Raw genomic sequence first — 26,965 nt, forward strand, 5'->3', positions numbered from 1 at the left:
GATGCCTGAGTGGAGCCAGGACCGAGCCACCCCCCCCCCCACCAAAAATGCTTGAGATACTTAAAGATATTGTAACACTGTAGCACTGTCCTCTAGTTGTTCATATACCAGTAATGTCTCCATTCTGAGACTGTTGTTACTGTGTCTCCATTGTGAGACTGTTGTTACTGTGTTTGGCATATGGAATACCTCAGCTTGCCAGGCTTTGCCATGAGGGTGAGACACTCTCAGTAGCTTGCCCGGCTCTCTGAGAGGGGCAGAGGAATCAAACTCTAGTTGGCCGAGTCAGCCACGTGCAAGACAAACGCCCTACCCACTGTTCTATAGCTCCAGCCCAAAGATACTGTAAATTATTATATTTTTATCACTGTCAATTAAAATTTCACTGAAAAGATATCAAAATTAAGTTCATAATTGCTACATTACCTATTGAGAACTCTAGCAATTCCAAAATCTCCCAGTTGTACAGTCCCATCTTTGGTTAAAAATATATTCTGTAAAAAGAGGAGAAAACAGAATTATTGTTTTAGCCCAGTTCTAAGCTAATATAAACCTCTTTCATAAAAATTAATTCAATTACAACATAATGCAGCTTGGTGCTGGCAAGATATACAGTAGGTAAGGTGCTTGCCTTGTATGTGGCCAGCATGCGTTCAATCCCCAAAACCATGTCACTGGTTCCTTGTGCACTGCTGGGAACGATACCTGAGCACCGCCAGATAGAGCCCTAAAAACAGACTTGGGCAGAGTTCAGTCCCTGCAGGCATAAATGAGGCCGAAGGACAATTCTGCTACTCCATCCATTACATGCCAAGTGTGATCAGAGCATTGTTGCCACTGACGTCCCCTGTGTGGCAACAAAGTGTGGATCTTCTGTGTTTCACAACCAAGTGTGAGCAACTTCCCCCTTCATCACAAAAACAAAAAAAGGGAAAAGAGGGGAGGGAACATAATGCTGGGAAAATGAATACTAAACATAAGCAAAAGAATGAACAGAGATCCCTTCTCATCTCTAAAAAAAAAAAATTAATTCAAAATTAATTAATTAATTCAGTCTCCTGCCCCCGCGCCTGACTGTCCTCGCCGCCGGGGCCCCTTGGAGGGGAGTGGGTTGAGCTTTCCTCCCCGCCCCGACCAGGGCTCCGGCAGCCAAAGACCTCCAGGACCAGCCACCACCATGCTGAGACCACTCTCCGCACACATGAAGGTACTGGCAGAGGGACAAAGTCACGCGGGTTCCGGGGCCAAGATCTCCAAGCCTACTCGGATTTGGGCCGAGCATCCTCCACCCAGATCCTCCAAATTCCAGTAGGGCTCACACCCACCAACTGGCCCCCTGGTGCCGTGTAATCCCATCAGCGGCCAAGACTCAGAGACTATAAAAACCAGCTCCCGGACATCTTATTATGACATCTTATTATCTCATTCCTACTTTGGACAAACTGGCAGGCTATCGAATGTAGCCTGCCCACACGGCAGACTCTGGCAAACTCCCTGTGGCATACCCAATATGCCAAATACCAGTAACAATGATGGGTCTCACTCTCCTAAGGAGCCTTGAATATAATCTCAGGGCTAGGATGAAGGAGACGTTACTGGGGCCTGCTCGAGGCAATCAACGATTAACAGGATGATTTGTGATTGTGATTGTGATAATTCAAAATTAATCCTATACTGAAATATAAATAAAAAACACCCCAGACCATCTTCGCTAAAAATTGCCTGGAAAATTTCAATTATGAAAAAGTAACAAAATAACCATATATTTTTCTAATAATTATAACTCAACGCGTAATGAAACAGTGAAACCAAGAATTTGTACAGGACAATAAAACTCTTCATCAGACTGACTCAGGGCAGGCTCAAAGATGCCATAACTGAGGGCTGACTGGGATGGGGTCAGGAGGGTGAAATGAAACTGTCGGGCTAGGAAAGAAGTTCCCATCATCTTTCCTCTTCTTCCAACTACTCACAGGGGGCTTCTACAGTATGTAAGAAGCTGCAGGGTGCAGAGCAGGTAGGGTAGGGCGCTTATACACCATCTACCCAGGTTCAATCCCCAGTACCTCATATGATCCTGAGGCCAGCCAGGATTGATCCCTGAGCGCAGCACCCGAAGAAACACTGAGGACTGTCAGATGTGCCCCCAAAACAAAACAGAAAAAAAAAAAGAAGATGCTGCAGGCAGGTCTAAAGGAAGAAAGAAATGACAGTCATGGGCCAGAGACAGAATAAAGATTAAAGGTATTTTTGGCCAACCTGGGTTTCATCCCAGGCACCATATATGGCTCCATCCCTGGTACTACATACAGAACCTCAAGCACCACCAGGAGTGAAATTGAGCAGAGTCAGGGGTAAGTTCTGAGCATCACTGAGTGGGGCACAAAACCAAAGGGGTGGGGGGGGGGGGGATTTGGTGGGGGGCCTGGGAAGAGAGACACTGCCTTGAAACCAGGAAGTAAAGTTCCCTCTATACTCACCATCTCAAAACAGTCCCCCAAGTGAGGAAATCATGAAACCTCAATCTAAAAACCAACAAGCTGTGGAGATAAAATATCTCTCATAAAGGCACAGGAGCATTAGTCCAGTTGGAAAGGCACTTGCCTTGCAAGCAGACAACCCAGGCTCAATCCCTGGCATCCCATAAGGTCCCCTGAGCACTGCCAGGAGTAATTCCTGAGTGTAGAGATAGGAGTAAACCCTGAGAACTGTGACATGTGGCATAAAACCCAATATATACACATAAATATTTATACATAAACATATATACATTATTAAAAATAAAAGTTCCAATACATATCTAGAAAGATAATGCAAAAAAAATCAACAGAGTAATTTACTCCACACAAAATTTTATAAAACAAAACTTCAAGTATGTTTAGAAAAATGAAGGAGGTTAAGTAAGATAATAAATATACATTTAAAAGGAATAAAAAAGGGCCGGAGCAATAGTACACTGGATAGGGCATATGCCTTGCCCGTGGCTGACCCTCATGTGATCCCTGGCATCCCATATGGTTCCCCTGAGACCACCAGGAGTAATTCCTGAGTGGAGACAGAAACAGGAGTAACCCCTGAGCATCACCGGGTGTGATCCAAAAAAGCCAAAAATAAAAATAAAATAAATAAAAAGGTAGTAGACAAGCAGATTATGCAACATTTAAAAAGCATTTTGTTAACTGGAAGATAGTCTGAAGAATTCCCCTAAAATGCAATTGAGAGAGGTAAAGATATAAAACATGAGAGAAGAAATCAGATACTTGGAGGCTATATTAAGAAATTGCAACAGGGCCAGGGAGAGAGCTCAAAGAGTTCATTTGCGAGCTTGGATCCACAGCACCACATGGTCCCCAAAGCACCATGCTGGGAGTAGCCTCTGAGCACTGCTGGGTGTGACCTAAAAACCAAACACCAAAAGAAAAAAGAAGCTGCAACGTATGTCTAGAAAACAACTCCAGAAGGTGACCAGTAAGGCAGTGGTCGAGAAAGAACATTTCAAAATCCATTTTACAAAAGAAAGACACACTCTCAGTTCAAAGTAGACAAGATAATAAAACCTGAACCTCAAAAAAATGTGTGACACTCAGATTTCACAGCAATGGGGATAGAGAACATATCCCAAAAAATTCCAGACAGAAAAAATACAAAATCACAATGTCTTTAAACTCCAATATAGTAACAGGAGAAATTAAAATTTTTTTAAAAATCATCTTTAACGTTTTGCGGGAAAACAAATTTCCAACTTGGAAATTAAAAAAGAGGAAGAAGACAGGACACTGAAAATAAGATGTAGTTGAAGAAAATTTCTAGGACTAAGTGAATGGAAATTAGCACAGGGAGAAGACACAATCTAGCATAAAAAAAAAAATTGGTCAAGACCCCATGTGCAAAAGTGTAACAGTGAGAGAATAATCATACCTGCGATTTTATGTCTCGATGAAGAATTTTTCTATCATGAACATGTTTCAGGGCCAAACATATCTGTACAAACCAGTCCAAGATCTAGGGGCAGTGGGAGAAGTGAGACATGTCATTTCTTTTAAAATGTATATTTCATGGTAGTTATTCCTAAACCCTTAAAAGTATTCAGAGCTACCTAAAATTATGAGGAATTAAATCTTTAAAAATTATAAGATCTTGGTGCTGGAGAGATAGTACAGCAGGAGGGGCATCTGCTTTGCACATGGTCAATCCGGGTTGAATCCATGGCATCCCATGAGGTTCCCCAAGCACTGCCAGGCATAATTCCTGATAGTAAAATCAGAAATAACTCCCTGAGCATCACAGGGATGGTCCCAAAATTTAAAAAAAAAACTGGGGTACGTTAGGAAGTAAAGTAAGTAAAGTAAAGGCCCTCCCGTTGATCATCGATTTGCTCGAGCAGGACCAGTAACGTCTCCATTGGAGACTTTGTTGTTACTGTGTCTGGCATATCGAATACTCTCGGTAGCTTGCCGGGCTCTCCGAGAGGGGCGGAGGAATCGAACTCGGGTCGGCCATGTTGGCTGCGTGCAAGGCAGATGCCCTACCGCTGTGCTATCACTCCAGCACCAAGATCTTATAATTGTTAAAGATTTAAAAGATTTAATTCCTTAATCTGGCTGCGACATCTGTCACCCCATTGATCGCCAGGGTTGATTCGGCTGATCTGGCTGGCTAGGCAGGTGTCCCCTTCCTCCCTCACCGCTCCATGTGCATCCCTCCCGAAGCTGCGTGCTTGGTCGAAGAGGAAGGCCTTCCCCGAATAGAGACGGACCGGTCTTCGGTCAAGGGTATACGAGTATCTGCGCTCTCCTGCTAGAACCTCCAAACAAGCTCTCACGTTAGGAAATAACAGGAAAATTAAGATTGCTTGTTGGTTACAACAGAGGAATATTTCAAATATTCTTGAAATAAAAACAGAAATTAGATTTAATGTAGTGGGCAATGTGATGTGAAGCTTTTAGAGACACATGATAAAGCCACATTTTAGGAATAAAACAGTAAGCCAGGTTGACAGGATAAAGATGAAGAAATTATAGGGGAGAGGGGAATAGCACAGAGGACTGGAACACATGCTTTGCATGTTATAGCCCTGGGTTTTATCCAAGGCACCATATGGCCTCACAGTATCCCCCAAAAAAACCCCCAAGCACCAGGAGTAACCCCCCATTCCCACCACAGCTGGGTTTGACCCAGAAATAAACAAAAGATTAACCAATCAACTATAATGGTTAAGTTATATAAGTGCAATTATGTGCATATATATGCACATCATATAACACATATAATTAACATAGCTATATGCATATACACATATACAAGCACACAAGAGATATATTACATATGTAATAATTTTATTACAGACAAAATGAGAGAGGGAAATAAACTAAGTCAAGAAGTAACTAGCACAAAAATGTGATTAAGATACTGGCTTATGACATAAAAACTGGTAATTAAATTAATGTTTCAATTATAAGCAAACACATATGAGGAATTTCAAACTCTAATGTACTTCTCAATAATACTATGGAGTAAGTGCCAACCTCCTACATGCTCACTTACCTGATCCTCTTGAAACAAAATGCCTTTCTGAGCATTTATTCGTTTAAACAGATCCCCTCCTTCACAGTAATCCATCACTATGTAAAGACAGCCATTTTCTATAAAATACAAATATTTTATTCCAGTTTTAAAATCACACCTGAAAAGTTGAGCTAAATAAAAAGTACTTAGATATTTACTAAAGAGTAGCAGTTAGTTGTGTTCTACTAAGGAAATAAAAACAAAAAACAGAAACCTACTCAAAAAAAGAATCAAGAGCAGTGAACCCCAGAAGACAGCAGCTTGCTGGAGATCTCTTCGAACCCCAGGGTGTGCCCTCTCCACCCACTCCAGATGAAACCCCGGTGGCCATGAGCTTCCAGAAGAAAAACCCAGGTGCGACTCCAGGCCACATGGGGACAGCAGAGACAAGCCGGCCCTTCCCGTCTCCCCACCTGCTTGGGGTCCTGGCTGTCACGCCCACCATCTGCCGCCAAGCGCCATCTCAGCCTTGATCCTGAGACTCTCAAATGAATCTCAAATTGGATTAGCTCCCTACAGAGATGTCCCTGGCCCCCAGCCATTTACAATTCTAGAATTCCAGAAGCACACCGCCGCTTTCGTGGCCATGCAACCTCTCATGATGTTCATAATAAGCAATAGAAATTATCCAGCATCTCTCCCTGTCAGGCACGCTGGAATGGTGGTGGGAAAATTCAAAATAATGGAGGTGGGAAGGTGTAGTGGTAGTGGGAATGGTGTTGAAATATTGAATGTAATCAATTCATGTGAACAACCTCATGAAAATAAAATTTAAAAAAATAAAAAAGAATCAAGGCAAAATATACTGGTAATATAGATTACATAATAAAAGATTAACAAACAATTATTCACAAATCATTTAATCATTTTTCTACCTAGAATATACCCTCATATTGGACAGTGGTGTCCTCATTGACTTCAACATCTCTGGAATATAAATTAGTTGTAGACAGATAAACTGATTTTACTTAACAGATATATTCCCTTGATTATCACATAAAAAAAAACATCAATAAGTCAGAGATGGGTTATCTTAGTTTTCAACTAAACATAACTTTTTCATCCTTATTTGATCAACTTAATTAAATATTTATTTTTAAAAGATACAGTAATGGACCAGAGTGATAGACTAGCAGGTAGGGCACATTTGCCTTGCATGTGGCAGACCCAGGTTCGATCCTTGGCATCCCATATGGTTCCCCAAACAATACCAGGAGTAATTTCTGACTGGCAGAGCCAGAAGTAACCCCTGGGCATTGCCAGGTATGACCCAAAAAGGGAAAAAAAAAACAGTTACAGATGCAGTGAGGAACTCTGAGGACCAACAGTGTATACTCCAGTCTCTCTCTTTTTTTTCTTTTTGGGTCAAATTCAGCAATGCATAGGAGTTACTCCTGGCTCTGCACTCAGAAATTACTCCTGGCAGTGCTTGGGAGACCAAATGGAATGCCAGGGATTGAACCCAGGTCAGTAACATGCAAAACAAATGCCCTACCGCTGTACTATCACTCCAACCCACTTTGTTCTTTTTTAGAAGCATAAATCATCTTTGAGGAAACATGAGGATGCAGCAATGCTCCAGTCCCCTTTAGGGTCTGGTCTACAAGGTACTTTCTTGCTTCTTTCCATCAACTAGACACACCCATATAATCCTCTCTACCCTTTCTCTCTGCAAGTAAAAAGAATACTCTATATTTACTAAAACAAAACTAACTGGTGAGGTTATCACAACTCAGAAAACAGTGCTCCCTGCTTTCGCTTCTTTGGCTGCTTGTACTTAACAGTCTCATTTTCAGCACTATTAATTCCCTGCCACCTGGGTGATCTTCTCCCTTCTCATAGTCCTCATATTCCCTGTTGGTCAACTGCCTTTCATGTGCCATGTGACGCTTTCACAAGATCAAAACTTGTTAACTACTTTTCATTGGTAGCATTTAATGAGTACTTGGTTTTAAAAGAAAACCACTGCTAACTACTGCAAATTCTTGCACTTACCAGGCTTTTAAAGCAATCTTAATAACTGTGTGCTACTATTAAACTACAGCACGTTCGGGTGGTATCAGTAATATCCTAAAATCTAGTAATATCCTAAGATACCATAAACATATGCAGCTAAAAAGCACTAACATTTTTTTCTGACAATAATTAGTAGAAGAGTCATTTTAAGAAAAAAAAAAGTATCCAAAAGTAATGATACTGCTTAGGAGTTTTTCCGAACTTCCTTGCAAAATTTTTCTGACCTTCAGAAGGAGAGACAGATATAGAATGATTGCACTCATTTGTGGTATATGAAAAAACATAATATGAGACTAATACCAAGAACAACAGAAACAAGGAACAGGAGGATTGGTCCACAGGTGGAAGTCTGCCTCAAGTGCTCAGGGGAGAGGGCAACTGGGATAGAGAAGAGACCATTAAGACAAAGATAGTTGGAAATGATCAATCTGGATAAGAACTATGTGCTGAAAAACAGGTAAAGGAACAAATATGATAACTTCTCAGTATCTGTATTGCAAATCCCAAAAGGAGAGGGAGAGGGGAAAAAAGAGAGGGGGAGAAAGGGAAGGAACAGGGAGGGAGGAAGGGAGGGATGGAGAGAGAGAGAGAGCCTGCCATAGACAGACTACGGGGCGGGGAGAGAAGAAAACTGGTGATCTTGATTATGGAAAATGTACATTGATGGAGGGGAAGGTGTCAGAACACTGTATGTCAAACCTGACCATAACATCCTTGTAACTGTGTATTGCAATGATTCCGTTAAATAAATAAATAAAAATTTAGAGACAAATTGATCTGACCTTCAAATGATTCTTTATACTGGACAATATTTGGATGCTTCATGTCTGCCAACAAATCAACTTCTCTCCTGGATTCTTCCCTTTCTTTATTGGACATCTGGAATGGGAAGAAGAAAATATTAAATTACAATATTTAGTCCATCAATTTAAAAAAAATGGTTCAATGATTTGATGTTGCCAATAAAGCATATTCAAACAACAAAGTTAAGCAAGAAGTTTTAAAAGAATGAGTTAAATTTACAAGTAAATACGCTTTTGGTAGTCACACTATATTGCCACAGAACAGATGTTTCATTTAAAAAAAAAAACAAACACAGCGGAGCGGGTAGGACATTTGCCTTGCACACAGCTGACCCAGGTTTAATTCCCAGCATCCCATATGGTCCCCTGAGCACCGTCAGGAGTAATTCCTGAGTACAGAGCCAGGAGTAACCCCTGTACATCGCCAGGTGTGACCCAAAAAGCACAAAAAAATAAATAAATAAATAAATCTAGGAAAACAGTTGGAGATAAGTTGACACTGGTGGAGGGACTGATGTTGAATTAGTGTATACCTAAAAGTTAACTATCAGTATACTTTGTAAATCAATGCTCCTTAATAAAAAATTTTTTTAAAAAAACATAAACACAAATATCTCATTTAAAAATCTGAAAATACTGAAAATAGACATACTGCTTAAATGAACAAATTTCTCTGTGATTGCTGAAGATTTTCACTTATGTATTTCCAATTTTTTTTTTACCTTTTTGAGGGGCATGGGGAGTTGGGGCCATAGCCAGCTGTGCTCAGGACTTATTCCTGGCTTGCCACTCAGGGATCACTCCTGATGAGGCTCAGGGGATGATACAGGGTGCCAGGAATAAAATCCGGGTTGATTGTATACAAGACAAGCACCCCTACCCACTATACCCCAATATTTTTATTAGTCTGTAACAATAAGTCCTTTTTCTTTTCACCAGACTATTATTTGACTACGCAAACAAAAATCATACTTACTCTAACTGAAACCCAAGCATGAAAGTTTGTAAGTCTACAACTGTACCTCATGGTGTTTCACAAAAAAAAAAAAAAAAAACATACTTACTCTAGAGATGCTAATTTCCTTGATAACATAATGCCGTCCATCTTCAGTAGATTTGACAAGGATAGCCTTTCCAAAGGAACCTTCTCCTATCTTCTGTAGTCTAGCATACTTCTCCATGGTTCTTCCCTAAAGCATCTTAACAGATACACTAGATGTAAAAAATAACATAAAAAAATGTTTAGGAAGACAAAACATATCCTCTATATTATGTATAACATTTAATTCAAATTCTAATTCCTCAATGAGTTTTAAAGGATATTTAAAATATTGAAAGTTTGAGGCTGGAGTGATAGCACAACGGGTAAGGCGTTTGCCTTGCACGCGGCCAACTCAGTTCAATTCCCAGCATCCCATATGGGAAAACCGTTGGAGAGAAGTTGACACTGGTGGAGGGATTGGTGTTGAATTAGTGTATACCTAAAACCCGAGCACTGACAGGAGTAATTCCTGAGTGCAGAGCCAGGAGTAACCCCTGTGCATCACTGTGTGTGACCCAAAAGGCGAAAAAAAAAAGTTTTCAAAACAATTACCCAAAGTGACCTCATATAATTTCCTCCGCCCCTCTCGGAGAGCCCGGCAAGCTACCGAGAGTATTCGATATGCCAAACACAGTAACAACAAAGTCTCCAATGGAGACGTTACTGGGCCCGCTCGAGCTCGAGCATATAATTTAATTACTGATAAAAGCAGGAAGCCCAGGGTCATCTCAGCAGTGCTCTGAGGGCACTCTTGTGAGGGCAGTGACCAAGCCCAGGCTCCTGCAGCAACACATGCACTCAACCCACAGAACAATGGCTCCAGGCCTAGAATTTCAATTTCATCAGAATGCTTTAGAGGGAGCTGGAGCAAGAGCCCAGCGGAGAGGGCGTTTCTCTTGCACACAGCCAGGCTGGGTTCAATCCCAGGTATCCCACGTGGTCCCCCCAAGCACCATTAGGAGTTAATTCCTGAGTTCAGAGATGGGGTAATCCCTGAGCATCCCTGGGTGTGACCCAAAAAGCCAAAATAAAATATAAAAAATAAATCCCTTATACTGAAAACACACACACACGCACACGCACATCAAAAATCTAAACAACAAAATTTAAAAGAAATGATTCCTCCGCCCCTCTCAGAAAGCCCAGCAAGCTACCAAGAATATTGTGCCTACACAGCAAAACCTGGCAAGCTACCTGTAACGTATTCAATATGCCAAAAACAGTAACAACAAGTCTCACAATTTGTTGTGAGAAGTTACTGGTGCCCACTCGAGCAAGTCGATGAACAATGGGAGGACAGTGCTACAGTTAAAGCTTTCAAACATACAACTCAACAGGCTTAGAGAAATGTCTATTCACTGGTAGTGTTAATAACTGTATTAGTAAAGTGCCTGCTCACAGTGATTCTTTCAACCCAGTTATTACCTATTAAAATCTTTAAGAGACAATAAAAGGAAGTAGTTCAAGAGCACTAAACCCTGGGCCAGAGAGATAGTACAGGTACTTGCCTCACACATACCCTATGCAAATTCAATCCCCAGCATGCCACAGGACCCCTGGAGCATGGTCAGGAGTAATTCCTGACCACAAAGCCAGGAGTAATCCCTAAGCTATGCTGGGTGTGGCCCAAAAACCAAAATAATAATAATAATAAAACAATACCACTAAATCCATATAATCACTGAAGTTGGGTTTAGATCCTGACTTTCTCATTTATTTGTTATGCAACATGGGAGAAGTTAGTCATCTTTATGTGAACTAGAATACATACTTACAGAACTGAAGGAAGTATTGATTTCAGTAATGTATTGAGAAAAATGCATAGCACACAGGTAGCATTATGTCAGCATTTGTTTTTGTTACCCACTTAATTTGATGAGGAAAATGGTGTCTTAATTTTATTTTAATTTCTTTTGCTTTTCAATTAATTTAAAAATTTATCTCATATTAAATAATCATGTCTATTTCTTTTCTTTTGAACTAGTCACTCATACTACAGGTCCATATTCTATTAGGATACTTTTTTTTTTAATTTGTAAGAGTTCCCTACTTATTTATTTTTTAGAGTTCCTTATTTAATACAGATGTTGGCCTTTCGCTGCCATATGCTGCTTCCTTTTATGCTATTTACTTTTCAATTAGATTTAAAGATTTAGACATAAAATTTATTAATATTATTAATAATTTTATAAACAATAATAAAATATTATTAACATTTTATTATTTCTGCCTTTGTTATTTAAAATCATTAATACATTTGTCAAAGCAATATAAAAGAATGGCAAAAACAGAAGTCAGAGTTCAATATGCTAAGTAGTGTAAGCTTAAAAAAGGAGAGTAAGGGGCTGGAGCAATGGCACAGCAGGTAGGGTATTTGCCTTGCACGGCAGACCCAGGTTCGATTCCCAGCATCCCATATGGCCCCCCAAGCACCACCAGGAGAGATTCCTGAGTGCATGAACCAGGAGTAACTCCTGTGCATCGCTGGGTGTGACCCAAAAAAAGCAAAAAAAAAAAAAAAAGAAAAAAGAAAAAAAAGGAGAGTAAGAGAGGGTGAGAGGAAGCAGAAGAAACACAAATGGAATCATTAGTAAGCCTACTGGCAAGATTATCTTTATTGCAGAGATATATGAATTCACTGTTAACCTCAAACTAATAGATATGGGCAGAAGAGAGAACACAAAAGGTTGGAGAGTATAAAACCTTTTTGCATTCAGAAGAGATACTTCAAAGGACCAAGACAGGCTTTGCATGCAAAAAGCACAAATACCACTGGGAGTAAAACCCAAAGACTGCTGGAGGGGTCCCCATATTAAAATTTAAATGATATATATTTAATTTAACTAACTTGCTTCTTTCTACATCCATTCGCAACAAGCAGGCTTTCGATGTATAATTACCTTTTAGGAGTAAATAAACATGTCACAAAGTTGATTATTACAATACCTGTGAAAACAGATCTCTTGTTGGAAATAAATAAATCCAGATTTTCATTTCAACCATCAATTCAAAGTTTGTTCTATTTTATTTTCCATAGCACTGTAGCACTGTCCTCCTGTTGTTCATTGAATTGCTTGAGTGGGCACCAGTAACATCTCAACAAATTGTGAGACTTGTTGTTAGTTTTTGGCATATCAAATACATCACGGGTAGCTTGCCAGGTTTTGCCGTGTGGATGAGATAGTCTTGGTAGCTTGCCAGGCTCTTCAAGAGGGGTGGAGGAATCGAACCCAGGTTGGCAGCGTGCAAGGCAAACACCCTACCTGCTGTACTATCGCTCCAGCCCTTTTATTTTCCATATAAATAAAACTCTTGAGATGACAAAAATGTATTTTTATTTAAGTCTTGGGCCTGTAGGGCCTGTAAGTGATACTATAGCAAATAAGGAACTTAGCTTGCACATGGCTGACCACAGTGCTACCCCTGACCCCCATATGGTTCCCAGGACTCATCCCTGAGTGTAGAGTCAAAAGTTAGCCGTGAGCACCACTTGGTGTGGCACCAAAAAAAAAAAACCCATAAAAAAGTCTTGGGTCTGTAAATCTAAAGCTCAGAACCTACTGAGGGAAAAATCAAAGAGACATTATGAGCTAAAAAATTTTATCAGAAAGGGTCACCACCGCTAGAAAAAAATTGAGGGTCCCAAGAGGGAATACAAGCAGGCAGAGTGCTTGCTTGCCTTGCACAAGGCTGACCTGGATTTGATCCCTGGCACCCTGTGTGGTCCCCCAGCACCACTGGGAGTGATTCCTGAGCACAGAGCCAGATGAAATAAACACTGATCACACCGGATGTGGTAAAACAAACTTAAAAATCATTGTCACTGTATTCCCATTGTTCATCGATTTGCTCGAGCAGACACCAATAATGTCTCCATTGTAACACTTGTTACTGTGTTTGGCATATTGAATATGTCACTGGTAGCTTGCTAGGCTTTGCCGTGCCGGCTAGATACTCGGTAGCTGGCGGAGCTCTCCAAGAGGGGCAGAGGAATCGAACTCGAGTCGGCCAGGTTGGCCGCGTGCAAGGCAAACACCCTACCTGCTTTGCTATCACTCCATCCCAAAGTTAAAAATAAATAAATAAATAAAATTATAGCCATTTCTATGTCTCTAAGAAATGTCAAGACGTTTAGCTACTTTACAGAAACAACCACTTAACCATTTGAAACAATAAATCAACACTACTACAGCAGCATCCTGAATTAAAGAAATCAAACATTTTTAACTCCAGGTCGGGTCAACTGGCAAACTTAATAGCTATCTGGACACCAGCCAGAATATAATTGTTTCTCCTATGTATAAAAGCTACATTACTGTAATGTTTAGGAAAAAAATAACATAACCTCATCTTAGAAAGATAAGTCTCAAAAATCAAATTTAAAAATAACCACATAATGAAATTTTATCACAACCATTATTATTCTGTGACTTTCTGCCAAGAAAAAAAAAGAATAAAATCAGTCCATTTGGGCCCCACTTCAAAATTTGGTTGCCAATTCCTTTCAAGGGTATAGTCACAAGATGTCCTTAGTACTGCATTCTACTGCCCACTATATCACTGAACATTGTGCCTCTGATGAACTCAGCAAAGTCAATAGAATCCACTGCTTGTCATCAAATGCCAGTGAAATGCCTTTGTGACAATGAAACCACTGTTGTAGATTTCAGAGCAACTAGTGGATTTCCTCCCCTCCTTTGCTAGGAAAGCCCTACTTTAGAACTCCTCTAGAGTAGACCACACTAAAAGTAGAAGGGAAACATGAAAAGGTAGATTCAGTATTGTGTGATGAGTTTTACAGAGCTCATTATTACCTAAAGATGACAATTCTCAGCTAACACAAACCAAGAAGATCCTCCAAACTCAATGAAATAAAAGCTAATAACAAAGTTACTATACATTTGCTTATCCAAAATTAGTCTTAACGAGAAACAAAAGAGGTTCTGATTATTATAATAAACTAAAATTATAAATATTTGCCCCTCTGTGCAAAGTCAAATGAAATACCAACTTGACAGTATTCTTAAGTTTCTAGCAATTATAACAATTGTAATCTCTATAGTACATCTGTATTAAAGGTATTCAAAGCACAATATCAAAGACCTTTGTACTATCTGAGCTTTTTTAAAAAAATACGTAATAATATAAGATCTCTTGATTTTCTGGATTCCTAAAATCAAGAGAAAATCTCAGAACCAGGGCCCAGAGCCATAGCACAGTGGGTAGGGCGATTGCCTTGTGCATGGCTGACTTCAGATTCAATCCTAGCAACCCATATGGTCCCAGGACCCCTGCCTGGAGTGACTCCTGAGTGCAAAGCCAGGAGCAACCCAAGCATTGCTGTGTGGCCCCAAACAAAACAACACATAATAAAAACCTACATAACCAAAAGTAAATAACCTAACTTCTCCAAATCTTAGTTTTATCATCTAAACCACAGAAGAATTAAACACAGTGCTGTTTAATGGTCATCAACAGAAGAAAATGAGAGTAAATCAGTCACAAAACAGGAAATTTCAAGACATAAAACTGTACTATTAACCACAAAGAGAAGAAATGGTAGAGATAGTTAAAATCCTTCAGAAGAATCAAAAAAAAAAACTGAGTTATTTCTTTAGCTAAATCTTTACAAAGTCAGGTAATAAACTGAAGATTATAAACACACCAAATGGAGCATATATATTTCCCTTTACTTCTTCCTCAAACCTAGTAAGACTTCAAAGGAATCATCAGGACAAAAACAAAGGGGGACAAATGAAAGCAACAATGAAACTCTAGAAAGTGCCAAGAATAAGCAGCGAGTCCTTTACGAAAATAGAGAAAACTCTTAAACTTTCAGAGAGAAATCAGTCAATTCTCACAAGAGACTAGGTAAATAACTAGAGACCCAGACAAGATGAATGTGAAGAAAACACCTGGACTAAAAAAAGAATTGGTACAAAGATTGTAGAAGTTGTGTTTGCTCTCCCTGGCTGTGCAGTTGGGTGATGAATTACCTCACACTAATCTTGACAGAAGCCTAGAGATGTCTAAACTGAGGATACCCAAGACAGTTGACTTAGGAAACTCCACAGCCATTCCTTGACAGCACCAAGGTCATCCCTGCTATCAAAGCAGCTTAGAACAACTTTTGAAAGATTCTTACATGTTCCAGAGCCTCTATAACTTTTCATTAACAATATTCAAGATGCAATTTCTTAAAACTCATGGGGCATATTTTTTTAAAGGGCCAGATAACCAAATGAAAAGAAAACTATTTTCAGGGGGTATGATCAACCTGTACCTGCAGGGCGAGTGCATCAGCAGCCTGATGGTGCCTTCAGACTTCTAGATACTCCCAAAATTGCTGCTGCGCCTTGGGCCAGACCCCAACAACTTGGAGCCAAGTTTACTAAGAAATTAAACAGCCAAAAATTAGTATGTGGGAGCCACACCCACAAACCACCTCCGGCTCAGCCACATAAACTCACTTATTGGCCTTATTTCAGAGACCCATAAATCTCAAAAGAGATCAAAAGACACAATTAGGACCTGTAGCACGGAGGTAGGCAAGAATTCGTGACACAGATCTCCAGACCTGTTTGGATCGGGACTGGGCCTCCTCCCCCAAGATCCCCAGTTTTCCAGTAGCTTGACAGTCACACCCACAGAATGCCCCCAGCGCCATTCAATCTCATCAATGGCCAAGACTCAGAGACTATAAAATAAAGCTCCTGGAAGAGAGCACTGCAGAATGTCCTGACCCTGCACTGGGCTGTCTTCACTGGGGCACCTCGGAAGGGGGTGGGTTGGGTCTCCCTTCCTGCCCCAAGCAGAGCCCCAGTAGCCGAAAACCTCCAGAACCCAACCACCGCCATGTGCAAGGTCACTCTCCACATGCTCAGACAACCTCTTCCAACAGGGGATGAGCCTCACCCAAGACAGGACGAACCTCACTAGAGAGCAGACCAGCCGGAAAACCCAGGTACGTGGGAACCCGTGACTGACATCTCCAAGCCTTCTTGGATCAGGACTGGGCCTCGTCCCCCCAGCTCCCCAGTTTTCCAGTAGCTTGCCAGTCACACCCACAAACTGCCCCTGGTGCCATGTAATCTCATCAATGGCCAAGATCCAGAGACAAAAAAAAGTGAAGCTCCAGGAAGAGGGTGACACAGAATTTCCTGGACATTATATTCTATCCATAACAAGCAATACAAAACAAATTGTCTAGCATTGCCTTTTTGGCGGTGAGACTGGTGTCAAAATATTGAATGTAACCAAAGTAGAGAGTGAGTATGGGGGAAAATTGTCTGCCACAAAGACAGGGGAAGAGAACCAGGGAAGGGGGGAGGAGGAGGGAGAGAGCTGGGGGAGAAAACTGAGGACTTTGGAAAATGTGCACTCGTGAAGGGATGAGTATTTGATAATTGTACGACCAAAGCTCAAACATAAAGCTGTGTAACTGTTTCTCACAGTGAATCAATAAAAAAGGGGTGAGGGGAAATAATAAAATACTAAAGTAAAATTAACATTCCAATTAAAAAAAATAAGTAATGTGGGCTTCGTGCCCAATTCAATCAGCTTCATCAATGGCTGAATAAACAGCAGTACTCCTACATTACAAAAAAAAAAATTTTCAGTTTCAGAAATGATTCAAATATAAGGGATACAAAACTAGGGTACTTTAAGCACGATTAATATATTCAAAAATAAGAAAAGATAAAAATGATCTATAAAGGGTATATCAACAAAGAGCTAAAATTTTTAAAAATTAAATGAACATTATACAACTAAAATATAAAATATCTGAAGTTAAAAACTTATTGTATCACTCTGGAAGGAAACAGGATACAGTAGAAGACTGGATTAGTAGTATAAAAAGATGGACCTACAAAACATATCCAACAAAGTAACAAACAAAAAAAAATTAAGAAAGCTAATAAGACTCATTATGACAAAGGTTTTTAAACTTTTTAATTCTTTGTTGGGAACCATACTAGTATCCAGAATGTTGGGAGCCCTGGGGCAGAGTGCTGCCCCAGGCAGATCTCCTAGAAGCACTTCCCTTGAAGAAAGGGCTTTACATCTGTTAATATTTATGTTCAACTAAACCCATATTTATGCTATGCTTAACTGCACTGCACTATCTTCCAGTTGTTCGATTTGCTCCAGCGGGCACCAGTAATGTCACCATTGTGAGACCTGTTACTGTTTTTGGCATATCGAATACTTCATGGGTAGCTTGCCTGACTTATCTAAATCTGTTTATATTTATATTTGACCCAACACCCTCTAATCCTACTGAAGAATGCTGTTTTGATGTTTTGTGGTTCTAGTTGAGAACAGTTCAGTGGCTGTTAGCCCCCTGCCCCCAGACTTTTTCTCTTGATTTTCATCTCTTTCCAGTGCCCCTGCTGCAAGCCTGCTCACCTGGGGCTAATCCCTGGCAATTCTTAATCTCTAAATGTAATGTAGTCAATAATGAAAATGGAAGCTTTGGGGGAAAGGGTAATCAGAAAGGTTTATTTAAAATATGTGTTAAAGATTCAGCCGAGGAGAAGAACAACATGGAGGGCGGGATCCACAGATCCCGAAGGAAAAAAAAAAAAACAGTTTCCAAAAAGAGCCGAGATCATCGGGAAGTCCGAGATGGGGTAGGTACCGCATCCCGCCTCCCCCAGATGGACCCCCGGTGACCAGAAACCTCTACAAGCACAGCTCGAGTATGCGGGAACTAGGACTTTTCCTCAAAAATGCCGGGACTACACCTCCCAGGTAACCTCAGATACCGGAAGTCACGCCCACAGCCCGCCCCCCAGCGCCATCTTGACAGCATTCAGCCGAGGAGAAGAACAACATGGAGGGCGGGATCCACAGATCCCGAAGGAAAAAAAAAAAAAACAGTTTCCAAAAAGAGCCGAGATCATCGGGAAGTCCGAGATGGGGTAGGTTCTGCATCCCGCCTCCCCCAGATGGACTCCCTGTGACCAGAAACCTCTACAAGCACAGCTCGAGTATGCGGGAACTAGGACTTTTCCTCAAAACCACGCGGGCGCTTACGCGGCCACGCGACATCTCTCTATATACAAAGTGATCCATGGGAAGTAAACCACCTAATGTTTCTCTCTGAAAATCATAGTTAAGCTTTGAGCACGGCCACAGCCCCAGAAACACAAGGACTTAATGCAGAACCCAGCAGCTTGGAGCAGAAAAGTGAACGGGCTATGTGTTAACCCAGGCCATCAAGTCTGCCAGAGGGGAAAGGGTGTTGGTCCCTTCCGCCCTCCTCCCTCTGGAAAGAAAGGTGGCGGCCACATGGGAGCCTTGTGGACAGCAGGTATGAGCCGGGGGTGTGGGGGCGACTAAAACCTCATGGGAAGGGGGGCGTTCCGGTCCGTCCTTCACGCCCTACCGAGGCCACCAGTTGCCCCCCACGAGCGGCTCTCCAGCACGGCCACAGCCCCGGAAGCACAAGGACTTAATGCAGAACCCAGCAGCTTGGAGCAGAAAAGTGAACGGGCTATGCGTTAATCCAGGCCATCAAGTCTGCCAGAGGGGAAAGGGTGTTGGTCCCTTCCACCCTCCTCCCTCTGGAAAGAAAGGTGGTGGCCGCATGGGAGCCTTGTGGACAGCAGGTATGAGCCGGGGGTGTGGGGGCGACTAAAACCTCATGGGAAGGGGAGCGTTCCGGTCCGTCCTTCACGCCCTACCAAGGCCACCAGTTGCCCCCCACGAGCGGCTCTCCAGCACGGCCACAGCCCCAGAAACACAAGGATTTAATGCAGAACCCAACAGCTTGGAGCAGAAAAGTGAACGGACTATGCGTTAATCCAGGCCATCAAATCTGCTGGAGGGGAAAGGGTGTTGCCCCATTCGCCCTCTCCTCTCTGGAAAGAAAGATGGCGGCCGCATGGGAGCCTTGTGGACAGCAGGTATGAGCCGGGGGTGTGGGGACGACTAAAACCTCATGGGAAGGGGGGCGTTCCGGTCCGTCCTTCACGCCCTACCGAGGTCACCAGTTGCCCCCCACGAGCGGCTCTCCAGCACGGCCACAGCACCAGAAGCACAAGGACTTAATGCAGAACCCAGCAGCTTGGAGCAGAAAAGTGAAAGGACTATGCGTTAATCCAGGCCATCATGTCTGCCCGGAGGGGAAAGGGTGTTGGTCCCTTCCGCCCTCCTCCCTCTGGAAAGAAAGGTGGCGGCCACATGGGAGCCTTGTGGACAGCAGGTATGAGCCGGGAGTGTGGGGGCGACTAAAACCTCATGGGAAGGGGGGCGTTCCAGTCCGTCCTTCACGCCCTACCGAGGTCACCAGTTGCCCCCCGCGAGCGGCTCTCCAGCACAGACACAGCCCCAGAAGCACAGGGACTTAATGTAGAACCCGGTAGCTTGGAGCAGAAAAGCGAAAGGACTATGCGTTAATCCAGGCCATCATGTCTGTCCAGAGGGGAAAGGGTGTTGCCCCAGTCACCTTCTCCTCTCTGGAAAGAAAGATGGCGGCCGCATGGGAGCCTTGTGGACAGCAGGTATGAGCCGGGGGAGTGGGGGCGACTAAAACCTCATGGGAAGGGGGCGTTTCGGTCCGCCCTTCACGCCCTACCGAGGCCACCAGTTGCCCCCCACTAGCGGCTCTCCAGCACGGCCACAACTCCAGAGCACAGAAACCAATTTCTTAACTATCTGACTTTCAGTAGAAATACTTCCAGGGTCAATAAGTAAAATAGCAGAAATCCAAAACCAACATTTAATTCTTGAACCCAGCTGTAGAAAGCAAATCACGTCACAATGCTTTTTCAGCTTGTCTGATTTGGGGGGGGGGGGGGGGTAAACTCTAAATAATAGTGGTGAATCTTTTATTGAAACAATGAATCTAATCAAAGCAGATAGAGTGTTAACTAGAATTCATCTGCCCCACAGGGACTGGGAGGGGTGGGGGGTGGGGTTTTATTGGGGTTCTTCATGGTAAAAAAAAAAAAGTATTGGTAAAGGGAAATGTGTTTGATATTTGCATGACTGAGACCTAAACCTGAAAGCTTTGTAACCTTTCCCACGGTGATTCAATAAATAAATAAAAATAAATAAATAAATAAAGTAAAATATGTGTTAAAAAAAACAAAGTATGCGTTAAAAAGAACATTTTGAGAAATACTACAAAAAAACTTAAAGAAGAATACATGAGGCTGGAGTGATAGTACAGCTGATAGGGTGTTTGCCTTGCACTCTGCTGATCCCCGATATCCCATATGGTTCCCTGAGCACCGCCAGGAGTGATTCCTGAGTACAGAGCCAGGAGTAACCCCTGAGCATCGCTGGAGTGACTCCAAAACCAAAAAATTAAACAAATAAAGAAAAGAAAGAAAGAAAAATAATATCAAAACATTATAAAATCATACTATCCATAACACAGGAAAACATAGAAAGCCCTCATATATATGTATATAAATATATAGCTATTGATATATGTATACACACGTATAAAATTTTTTTGGCTTTTGGGTCATATCCAGCGATGCTCTGGGGTTACTCCTGGCTCTGCACTCAGGAATAACTCCTAGCAGTGCTGCGGGGACCATATGGGATGCAATCTGGATCAGCCCAGTGCAAGGCAAATGCCCTACCCACTATCCCTCCAGCCCCAATATATATAGATATAAAAATTTTTTAACTCTAATTTATATCAATTTGGTAGAGAAAACAGAATTTTTAAATGTTATCTAGGAAAATGGTAGCAGAGTGTGGAGGAGAATAAAGTTAAATTAATTTGTTCACTTGACACGAACACAAATTCCAGATGATAAAATACTCTAAGTCATAATGGTAACATAACGGGATAATATAGAGGTATGGAGTCGCCAGCAGGTCAATCTGTACCTGTGAGGCGAGTGCATCAGCAGCCTGATGGCGCCTTCAGACTTCCAGATACCCCAAAATAGCCGCTGTGCCTTTGGCCAGACCCCAACAACTTGGGGCCAAGTTTACCAAGAAAGTAAACAGCCAAAAGTTGGGTATGAGGGAGACACACCCAAAAACCACCTCCAGCTCAGCTATATATTTGGAGGCATGTCCTCTCTGGTTCCTGATCAAGCTGCTTAACGGCCATGATCCCAGAGACTCAGAAACAAATCTCAAAACCCTGCCGCTTCTGGCAGAAATGTGTCCAGACCACACAGTAGGTTACTGTCACTTGGCCACCCAAGGGAGAAATGGTACTGTCCCTCTGCCTGCTCCCCTTTGGCGGCTCGGTGGCCGCCATCCTCCAGAGGCCACTGGACAGTCAGGATTGGGCCCTCAGTGACGAGACATATGGGGCCTCATGGGATGGGGGTGGAGCCGGCCCTTTCCTCCCCATTCCAATGAGACCCCATGTTGCCGCCCATGAACGGCCTCTCTGGCTCCTGATCAAGCTGCTAAACAACCATGATCCCAGAAACTCAGGAACAAATCTTGCTACCCAGCAGGTCTTGGCAGAAATCCCTCCAGATTTAATTGTTAAAATTTCGGAATTTCAAAATCGACATCATATGTTATTCATAACCAGCAATAGAAGACAAATTGTGTACTGTTGCCTTTTTGGCAGATCCGAATGTTGGGGTAAAATCCCAAATAATAATGATGGGTCAGGTATCAAAATATTGAATGTAATCAAAGTAGAGAGAGAGTAATGTGGAGGTCATCTGCCCCACAGGTAGGGGGAGGGTGTAGGATGCGGATATACTGGGGTTTTTGGTGGTGGAGAATGGGCACTGGGGAAGGTATGGGTGTTTCACTGTAGAATGAAATATACAATGTAGAAGTCTTTCAAGACTTAAACTTAAAGCTTTGTAACTGCCCTCACAGTGATTCAATAAATAAATTTTTTTAAAAATGGGATATTAATTGCTTACAATCTAGCATAAGAGAATTTAAGAATTGGTTTTAGGGGCGAAAGTAATAGTACAGCAGGTAGGGTGTTTGCCTTGCAAACTTGAAAACTGGTTTCTATCCCCAGCATCCCACATGGTCCCCTGAGCACTGCCAGGAGTAATTCCTGAGTGCAGAGCCAGGAGTAACCCCTGAGCATGGTGTGCCCCCCCCCAAAAAAAAAGACAGTAAGGCAGCTTTGTATGATACAAAACCAATGTTTTTGAGGGAACCCAAGAGATAGTGTTCAGGAAGTAACACTTGCATTGCATGTGGCAGACTCAAGATTTGAATACCAACAAATCATATGGCCCACACACAAAATAAAAAATTTAAAGAATAATTGTAACTTCATAAAAAAATCATGCTTATATTCAACAGCCACGATCCGAGAGACTTAGGAGCAAATCTCGAAACCCAGTGGCTTTTGGCAGAAATCCCTCCAGATTTAAGTGTTAAAATTTTGGAATTTCAAAATCACATGGCCCTACTGCAGCCACGCGACATCATATGTTATTCATAACCAGCAATAGAACACAAATTGTCTACTGTCACCTTTTCAGCAGATCTGAGTGTTGGGGTAAAATTCAAATAATAATGGTGGGTCTGGTGTCGAAATATTGAATGTGATCAAAGAAGAGAGAGAGTAATGTGGAAATCATCTGCCCCACAGGTAGGGGGAGGGTGTGGGATGGAGGTATACTGGGGTCTTTGGTGGTCGAGAATGGGCACTGGTAAAGGTACGGGTGTTTCATTGTATGACCGAGACTTAGACCCGAAAGCTTTGTAACTGCTCTCATGGTCATTCAATAAATAAAATTATAAAAAATGAAAAAAAAAAGTAAGGTGGAGTTCATGCACAATTCAATCAGCTAATCAGTGGCTGAATAAATAGCAGTACTCCTACATTAAAAAAAAAAAACATGCTTAGATGTTAGTGCACCAACAGCTCAGGTCCAGAGACACAGCAGCGAGTCCCGGTAGACATCACATCGCCGGAGATCTCTCCGGGTCCTATACAGAGCCAATTTCACAGGGGTACCTCAGATGGGGCAGGTGTGCTCTCCCCTCCTGCTCCAGATAAAGCCACAGTGACCAAGAGCTTCCACAAGCAAGGCCCAAGTATGCGGGTTCCAGGACTAAGACTCCAGGCCACAAGGAGGCAGGGGCATCGGACTGTCCCTCCCCAGATCCCCGTCCACTCAACATCCTGTCTGTCATGCCCACAATCTGCCTCTGGGCCCTGGTCCAGGGATTCTCAACTGAATCCCAAAATGGATTAGCTCCCTACAGAGATGTCTCTGGACCCCAACCATTTACAATCCCAGAAGCAGGCAACCGCTCATCACAAAGTGAGCAATAGAAAATAAATTATCGGGGCTGGAGCAATATCACAGCAGGTAGGGCATTTGCCTCGCATGCAGCCCACCAGGAGTTCAATTCCCAGCATCCCATATGGTCCTCCGAGCACCGCCAGGAGTAATTCCTGAGTGCAGAGTGAGGAGTAACCCCTGTGCATTGCCAAGTGTGACCCAAAAAGAAAAAAAAAAAGAAATTATCTAACATCTGCCCCTGACAGGTAGGCTTGAATGGTGGTGGGAAAATTTGAGAAAACTGTAATGCCCAAAAGCAGAGAGAGTGTGTTGGGGAAATTGTCTGCCATAAAGGCAGGGTGAGGATTGGGATGGGGATGGGATACTGGGGACACTGGTGGTGGAAAAAGTGCACTGGCAGAGGGATGGATGTTCAATCATTATATGGCTGAAGCTCAAACATGAAAGCTTTGTAACTGTACTTCACAGTAACTCAATTAAAAAAAAATTCATGCTTATCAAAAACCAGTATAATTAAAAACTCAAATGGTAAGGAAAACATCTATACCAGTTATTTTCCTCACATCACCACTCTTTTTTTTCTAATTAATGAAAACCTCCTAGATGGTCATAAGCAAATATATATGACAGAAAAATAGACAAAGACTATGAGGTTCAAAGTTTACAGGAGGGTCTAGTCAAGAGATGGCTCGTGGTATGTAGGCTGTCCCTGCACTTGGGGTGCCAGATATGCTACAGACGAGCTGGAAACTGGGGTTCCGCTGCCTGGCCCTCCCTGCACTGCAAGGAGTAAGCACAAGCACAGGGGCAGGAAGAGGCCCCGAGTATCACTGAGCATGTCACCAAACTTCTTCTGTAACTTCTGTCCTCCCGTTGTCGATTTGCTCGAGCGGGCCCAGTAACGTCTCCATTGGAGACTCTGTTGTTACTGTGTTTGGCATATCGAATACGTCACGGGGAGCTTGCCAGGCTCTGCAGGGCGGGCGAGATACTCTCGGTAGCTTGCCAGGCTCTCCAAGAGGGGTGGAGGAATCGAACTCGGGTCGGCCATGTTGGCTGCGTGCAAGGCAAACGCCCTACCGCTGTGCTATCGCTCCAGCCTGTCACCAAAACAAAAAGCAAACAAAAAACTTTTATTTTAAGTTACCAACAGGAGCCTGGAAGCCTGGCAGTGTGGGTGGTGGTAGAATGCCGCTTGGCAGTTAACACACAACTGCACCACATCACATCTGTGAATAATCAAGGTGACATGGTGCCCGAGATTGCTAGCCATGCAATGTGCACTCCAGCACACGATAAATAAGAGTATGCGTTCACTACACATATGTATGTGTGCAATACACGGTGAGCTCTGGGACCAAAACAGGAGCAAGACAATCACACAGGCCAACAATAATAAAAGGAAGGGAAGGGGAGTAAGTTAGCAACAAAAGAAATACCAATGATCTAACAACCTACAATGAGAAGTGTAATTGACAAGTATGAGATAAGATTTATATAAAACATTACAAAAGATGAGGGCCACAGTGATAGTACAGCTGGCCAGGCGCTGGCTCTGCACATGGCCTACCCACCTTCAGACCCCTCTCCCGACCATATATGAACCCCTAAGCCCCACCAGTAGTGATTGCTGAGTGTAAACCCAGAAGTAAGCCCTGAGCACCACCAGGTGCGGCACCAACCATCCCCCTCCCCCCCACACACACACCAAATTACAGGAGAAAACATTTTTACCCATCACGTGGGAAAAATCAGAAAGATTGTATTGTACTCTATTACAGAAAATTAGAAACAACGGGAATGGAAACTGATATAAATACTAAGAAAAATAATTCAGCAGTATCTAGAAAAATTACAAATATTTTCACTTTGATATAACTCCATTTCTAGGATTCATCCTGTAAATATTTCCACATGTAGATAATGATGCACGAAGTAACCCCCTGCAGTATTGTTTGCAGTGAAAAAATTTTAATACATACAGAAGTCAAAAAAGCTTTACAGTGACCACATCCTTGTATTAAAGGGAAAGATCTGTGAGCATATTTTATATTTGTGTATATGTAGCACTGTCCTCCCGTTGTTCATCGATCTGCTCAAGTGGGCCCAGTAACGTCTCCATTGTGAGACTTGTTACTGTGTTTGGCATATCGAATACAACAGGGGTAGCTTGCCAGGATTTGCCATGAGGGCTAGATACTCTCGGTAGCTTGCCAGGCTCTCTGAGAGGGATGGAGGAATTGAACCCAGGTCGGTCGGGTCGGCCGCGTGCAAGGCCCTACCGCTGTGCTATCGCTCCAGCCCTGTGTATATGTAAACATATATAAAATTTTTACAGGTATATGCACATAATGGCTCATTAAATAGGTTTATCTTTAAAAAGATACACAATAAACTGCTGACCCTGATAACAAAAAAGGGAACTGAGCAGTTAAAAGTTTTTCCATCTTTTATGCCTTCTGAATTTTAAACCATATGAATTATTCAAAACGATATGTAAAATTAACTTGATACCAACAATAAATGCTGGTAGAAAGAAATAGAAAGACTGGGGCTGAAGTGACAGCACAGTGGGAAGGTCATTTGCCTTGCACCTAGCCAACCCAGGTCCAATTCCCAGCATCCCATATGGTCCCCCAAGCACCGCCAGGAGTTATTTCTGAGTGCATGAGCCAGAAGTAACCCCTATGCATCGCCGGGCATGATCCAAAAAGGAAAAAAAAAAGAAAAAGAAAGAAAGAAGACAGGCTACATAAGATCCCTTAGTGCAGAGTCAAAAGTAAGCCCTGGGAAGACAGTACAGCAGATAAGAAAGGAAATACAGCAGATAAGGCGCCTGCCAGCAAGTAGCTGACCTGGGTTCGATCCCCAGCGAAGCATACTGTCCTCACCCATAGGAGTGATCCTTGAGCTAGAACAATTTCTCACGTTGAAACAACAAGTTTCTCATTTCCAATTTTTTTCTGCTTTTGAGGCAGAGCCAGTGGGTGCTCCGGGGCCCAGAGTACCAGGGATTCCACCAAGGGTTACTGCCTGCACACCATGTGCCTCAGCCCTCTCAATCATCTCCCCTATCCCATTTCCACTCTGACAGTCAAGATTTTCCTGCATAGTATCACTTTTCAAGTCAATTATGCTTATCAACTATGTTCCCTAAAAATTGTAAAGGAGGTCAGAACGATAGTACAGTGGTAAGGGACTTGCCTTGCATAGGGCCAGACCAGCGTGCAATCCCCAGAACCACATATGGTCCCTTGGGTCAGACCAGAAGTGATCCCTTAACTCAGAACCAGGAGCAAGCTCTGAGAACATTGGGTGTGCCC

The 26,965-nt window shown here is 42.5% G+C and overlaps 1 protein-coding gene across 7 annotated transcripts in view; it reads right to left on the reverse strand.

Annotated features, from left to right (window-relative positions):
- The window catches only part of NEK1 (NIMA related kinase 1), a 154,739-nt gene that overhangs the window by 125,369 nt on the left and 2,405 nt on the right, over nt 1-26,965 (reverse strand). For all 7 annotated transcript variants that reach the window (XR_008792455.1, XM_056113833.1, XM_056113829.1 and 4 more), the window contains exons 2-6: nt 9,449-9,596; nt 8,364-8,460; nt 5,545-5,642; nt 3,919-4,002; nt 427-494 (exon numbers count right to left, since the gene is read on the reverse strand). Coding sequence is in view for 6 of the 7 variants with exons in the window: in XM_056113833.1 (XP_055969808.1) it covers nt 427-494; nt 3,919-4,002; nt 5,545-5,642; nt 8,364-8,460; nt 9,449-9,565 (464 nt within the window). In the remaining variant the exon portion in view is untranslated. The remainder of the gene's footprint in view (nt 1-426; nt 495-3,918; nt 4,003-5,544; nt 5,643-8,363; nt 8,461-9,448; nt 9,597-26,965) is intronic.

The sequence above is a fragment of the Sorex fumeus genome, unplaced genomic scaffold (assembly GCF_029834395.1).
Source record: "Sorex fumeus unplaced genomic scaffold, SorFum_2.1 ptg000024l, whole genome shotgun sequence".
NCBI lineage: Eukaryota > Metazoa > Chordata > Mammalia > Eulipotyphla > Soricidae > Sorex > Sorex fumeus.